Genomic DNA, 6,000 nt, shown 5'->3' with positions numbered 1-6,000 from the left:
CCAACCATTGCATGATATTTTTTTCTAAAATCTGCTTTCCATATCAACTGTTAATCATTTATTCACATTTACATGCTTTCGCCCTTTTAAACAACAACAAAAAAAACCTTTACTGATATATATATTATTCTGTGTATAGAGTAAGCTAGAAAAAAATAATCCTTAATAATAACAAAAATGATCAAAAATGTCAAGATTTGGTTGCTACAAAATGTCACTTCAAGGTAACTCCAACAAAAACATCATTATGTAATGAAGTATTCATAATAAGGAATAAGGAAGTCATATGTACAAGGTACTGTTAAGAAAAACGCAAAAAAGATCAACCAAAGAAGAAACAAAACAATCCTGTAAGAAATAAATAAACCAGGTTTTAGTCTACTTCCTTAAAACTTCCTAAGCAAGAAGATTTACGTGTTCAGAACACTCATAACCCTTTAATATTTTGCTGGTGATAGCTAAGTAAGTAGTGTCTCCAGAAAGTCTGATGTGAGTAAGGAGACTCTACAGGACTGCAACTACAGGCTTTGCATCACATGTACTTTCTAGGTTTGGAAACACTACATCAGACAAGACAGCAAGATACATGGAAGTTTGTTTCTAGTTTGAATAGTTAGCGAAGTACTATGACACAAATTGGCTTTCTGATATTTACCAAGAGTTGGCACACCCTGACACGGACTTAGGATAAACAGAACTATATCATTACTCCATAACACAGATTTACTAACATTAAAAAACCAACTTCTTATCATAAGAATGTATGGACATGATGTCTGCACGTATCCTCATAGCAAAACATGGCGTTTAATTATACAGGAAAAAATCTTGACCCTACTTCACATGTTCCCTGCAGAAATAAGGAAGTAAATATAGCTGCCATTGTTCACATCAAAAAGTAAAACTGAGTAACAAAATCTGAGATAAAACCCACACTTCACTTTGGCGTTCATTTTTCATTGTTCCTTTCTCCAATTCTTGTCTCAGACACAATCAAAGTTATTAGCTTACAAGAAAAATCTCAGGGCAAAAGTGACCACCTGATAGCAGAGACTTGCTGAAGTCAGTTGGGATTTAAAACTTACATGGAGCTGTGTATGGGCCCTGGACAGATTATCTCCAGATAATTTCTGTTGAACAACATTATGTGGGGTTTTTTTTTGTTTTGTTTTGTTTTTTTTTTCCTGTTCCTGGTGGTTTAAACTACAATTCTTTGAGAACAGATAAATGCATACCTCAAAACATGGTTGTCATTTCATTCTGAATGCTTTCTATAACTGTAGCCTCCTTTATCACTGCCACATGTTACATCTCTCGCAAAACCAGGAGGCAACCGTTAAAAACAACAGCTTATCCTTTAGATATTTCTCCTTACCTCAACATCCATGAAATATTTACTTAAAATATACCTACCTCAGTGCAAAAAGATTTACATTTATTTGCATTACTTAGACATACATTAAAGTATACTGATGGCATTAAAAAATAAAGAAAATCATGTAATACCTTTACTTTTACCTATGGATTTGGTGAAATGGTTCCATGAAGAAAGCATTTCCAGACAAAAAGAGAATAAGAAGAGGAGAGAAACAACAGTAAGACTTGTGAGTTATATGTAAATGCACTAATATTTAAACATGAAAAGGGACAAAGTTTAAGGTCTGAAGACAAATGGAGATGCAATCAATGTCATATTACAGATTTAGTTTATTTTTTTTTCCAGTCATGTACATGCAGCGAAACACAGAAATAACCCATGCTTAGATAAGAAAAAGTGACAGAAAAGTAACAGGGAACTATGAGTTAGGAGAAGAAAAGCCACTGATTTCTTTAGGTGGCAAAATTGTACTCTCAGCATTCCAGAAGCCAGGAGCAGGTGCTTTCTGCAAATTCCACTCAGCCATGCATTAAGGTAAATGCACTCTTCAAGGCGTACAGTGTGACAAGCTCAGTATCTTCTCCCAGGAACTCCGAAGAGCGCTCTTGCGATTCATTTATCTTTTATAGAATCACCCGTTATTGTATTTTCGGATAAATACATGACATTTTCTTAAACACCTTCTTATTTCTCTCACCTCTTTTCAGTTATCATATTGCGAGAGGGGGAGTTCAGGAGGCAGGAAGGACAAAAGCTTACAGAGCAAACAAAAGAAAAAAAAATGAAATAAGGAAAGATGTGACTAAAACCATGTGTTTATTTGCAGCCAAAGACAGCTTTCAAGCATTTGCCCATCGTTTGCAGTGATGGATTTAAAGCAGCTACAGAACAAGAAGAAACAATGAAAGCAGAGTGGAAAAGGAACAGAGCCCATACCTTGGTCGCCCATCATCAGGTGCGCCAGACCTTGAAGGGAAACAAGAGCACAGTCAGCAATGAACAAGGGAGCATGGGAAGGTGGTGTTGTCACAGTGACAAAAATGTTTTGTGACAGGCATCTGTTTCCTATGAGATGTCTGTACCACAGACAGAAATCAAAGAGCATTTTTCAGCCACTGGTTGGAATGCTTTGGGCTATGAGAAATAGAACTGCAATTCAAACACTGGGTACTGTTTTGCTGTGTATTTCTTCTGTGCAATAGTTGGGATGGGAGAAAATACTAGAATGCTTCCAGATCCAACCAAATCCTTTAATAATCTGTCTTTATTGTATTTTCATGATATTGCTTTGAATACTTTGCTAGGAGGAGGGCTTCCCGTCCTCTACTTACAAAAGGTTAAAAACCTGGAAAGTGTAAACCTGAAAAATGGGCTGGGTCTGGTCTTTTTCCCCTCATAAAAAAATGAGCATTTCAGGTAATTAAAACAAAATTTATTTATCACATTGAAATGATAATGCAAGGGATGTCTCCTTATTTGTGTGAAATGTGAGAGTAGAATGAATACATTCCAGAGGAAGCAAATTACTATATATGCAGTACAAAACACAGAGCAAAGAAAATTTCAGAAAATTTAAGTGACAACTTCTGAATTTGCTTCATAAATCTGGGAGAAATACATTTTGCTTTATATTGGTAGTTTGAGATCAAATCCAATCATACCACTATAGATCTAGTGACATTTCAAAACAGATGGCCGTAATGATAATCACTCAACCAGAGCCAAATTTAGTTAATCTTTAACCAAAAATATTCATCTTTTTTAACACAAAATAATGAAATGATACTTATATCCTCACTGAGAATAACATGGTGAAGGAAGAAATTTTGTACAAAAAAAAAGACTTTCCACATTTCACATCAGGTTTATTCTCATTGAGCTTAAATCGTTTAGAATTCATTTTAAAAGTTCTTAATTGCTTGTGCTTATCTTCTCCATCAACTGTAAAAATGATACATTATTTTCTTATTTGCAATTAGTTATAGTTAATTCACACAAAGAAGGTGTGCAATAAAATATCCTACTCCTTATTGGAAAGCAGATTTCCTAGAGAGCTCCTGTGATTTCTACTTCACAAAGAAAATTAGGTGCACAAATGACTCATCGTACTTGGGGGTATTTCAAAGAAGATACTCCCAACTGCAATCAGATTTCACATCAGTTCAAGATCTCAAGTGATGTTTCAAATAGGCTAACAAAGGTTTTGCTGAATGAGTGCTTTTTAGCATCACCATTCCCGAAGGCAATGTGCCCCATATCTTGAGCAGTAGATTCATTTAAAATTACAGTGCTCTGTAACTACTGGGAGGATCCAAGGTTCACACCAATGTATGCACGAGCTGAATGTGATACTGAAGGGATGCCTATGTAAGCATGACTGGTAAGTACCTCACGGCTATGCTGCAGTTAGGAGAAATATTCCTAAATGTTGTTCTTGCTGTATTAGCTTAGCTGCAACTGAGACACACTGAAAACACAAACTGTAAAGACTGTTGTGACTCCTAGTGGAAAAATAGAAGGTAATCTCTTCCTAGCTTGACTTTTATAGTTATAAGGACCTAAATAAAAAGCTGAGCTTCAGGAGATGACCACTGCTTGATATCTACTAGTTTTAGTAATACCGCATGTGAGCGTGGTCGGTTGTAAACTTGTGATTTTTATATAATTTGAAAAAAAAAAAAAAAAAAACACAATGGCAGAAAAGCCACTTGAAAACATCATAGAAACCACTTGAATTTTAAGAGTCACTTACAGTGCTGTTCAACTAAAAATAGGAAGCCAGTGACTGTAAAAAAACGCACTGCTCAAACCAAACAGCCATCAATTAAAAAAAGGTAGTACTAGTTCTCAGGCACTGCATTTTGCTTCACTTGTATGCTACTTATTTTTGAAGCAGTAATCTTACTTATACTTACTTGCTATGAGTATATAATGTTACTTACCTCATTTTATATTTTTCAATCTATGGATGAAGACTGTGGAAGAGTGAAGAATTGCTGTTACTGTACCTGTTTACTCCGTAGAGGGGTTTAAAATGATACAAATAAACCCACCATGACAGCAATCACTGCGAGATTTTCAACATGACTGTGTGCTTATAATTGAGACAACCACAGTAGATGGTCAGAGAAAGATCTAGTTTTGACAGGCCACATATAGGTATGCCAAACATTAATAATATTCATTTGTGCACCATTCCTTCATAATCAGAATGATAAAAGCCTTTTCTTTGTGAATTAGAAATTAAAGATTCAGTAGGAATACCTCCTGTATGCATGTGTGATCCATTTCATATTTATACTGAACTTGGCACGAAAGTCGAGGGGCACAAAATGGGATAAGGGAAAATAGCATGAAGAGAGGCTATTTTCATAACCTTGTGTGTAAGTTCCATGCAGAGCACAGGCCAAAGAAAATTTTAAACATGGTGAACTTGCAGTGAACATGTTCAACCCTAGCACAATTTTAACAAAATGAGTACAATGTAACCTTTTTACACAATCAAATTCCACTTCATGAATACTAAAATCCTTTCCTTTCTTTTCTTTAATTTAAGGAAATATTCAGATATCACAGAATTCAAAGATGAAAAACTATTGCTCAGTTTCCCAGTTCTGATTAGGATATACGTTCCATGCTTCCACTCTTTAGATATACATCTTTTGCAAATCTAATGTATGCATATGTATCCAGACTTGTGTTGGAATAAATGTAAGTGTGCAATTTTAAGAATTAGATTCAGGCAACTCCTGGATTAAGTGTTACCCAGGTCTTATCTTGCACTGCTGTGCATAAATGAGTATGTGAAATGAAACTGAACCACCTCATCTAGTTGTAATGATCTTAATTCACAATCGAACCTCATGTTGACACCAGTGAGAATTTCATGCATAGGTCAAACATAATATTAGTTACCTATTTCTTGCCTTTCGTGCTTCTGAGTTATAAATCCTATCCCTGTGTTGTTGAATAAATTTCTATTTCACAATGAAAACAGAGTTGTTCTGATTTGTATGTTCTTGACATTGCATGCAATTAAAGCATCAAAATAACCTAAACCTTCTCTTACTGGTAACATGTATTTTTAATAAAGTTGCACAGCATCATGTATGTGCTAAATCTGAATATCTCACTTTGCCTTTCAGTATAGTGGCATAGGGGAACATGGTACTGATATTGGCAGGCATTTTAAGAGAGTTGCCAGTGAGCAGTGGTTCCGATTGCCTTCAATCCTTAATAACCTCAGGCCCAATGGTGTCTGTCTCCTGCACTCTGGGTCACAGCAGTGTCAGGGCAGTCTCACTGCACATATGTCAGCTTACAAAATCCTATATTTCAAGAAAGTGTTTAAACTACTGGGAAAAAAAAGTTATAATTCCATTTTAAAAGGTAAAATCATTTTTAAATAGCAATTTATTAAATATGAAAAGATTAAGAAAGGATTTTTAAAGCTCTTGTACTTTAAAAAGCACCTGCACCCTTTGGCTCATGAACAAAAGGGCAGTACTGACTCCTAACAAAAACTGATCTGTGAAGTGTAAAACTCACTCAAACATGTTTTGCCAGCTAATGGACATACTTACCAACATTCAGGCTAGGAAGCATTGTGTTTTAATTTTCAC

At 35.3% G+C, this 6,000-nt stretch overlaps 1 protein-coding gene across 1 annotated transcript in view; it reads right to left on the bottom strand.

Moving 5' to 3' along the window:
• Positions 1 to 2,180: 2,180 nt before the first annotated feature.
• LOC122160893 (neurexin-1-like) overlaps positions 2,181 to 6,000 on the bottom strand; it is a 69,487-nt gene continuing 65,667 nt past the window's right edge. Inside the window, exon 2 of the mRNA XM_042819894.1 lies at positions 2,181 to 2,344. Coding sequence (XP_042675828.1) covers positions 2,181 to 2,344 — 164 coding nt within the window. The remainder of the gene's footprint in view (positions 2,345 to 6,000) is intronic.

Source organism: Centrocercus urophasianus, unplaced genomic scaffold (assembly GCF_019232065.1).
Source record: "Centrocercus urophasianus isolate 14NV4802_14NV808 unplaced genomic scaffold, USGS_Curo_1.0 seq_10, whole genome shotgun sequence".
Lineage (NCBI taxonomy): Eukaryota > Metazoa > Chordata > Aves > Galliformes > Phasianidae > Centrocercus > Centrocercus urophasianus.
This window is presented reverse-complemented; position numbering and strand designations above follow the sequence as displayed.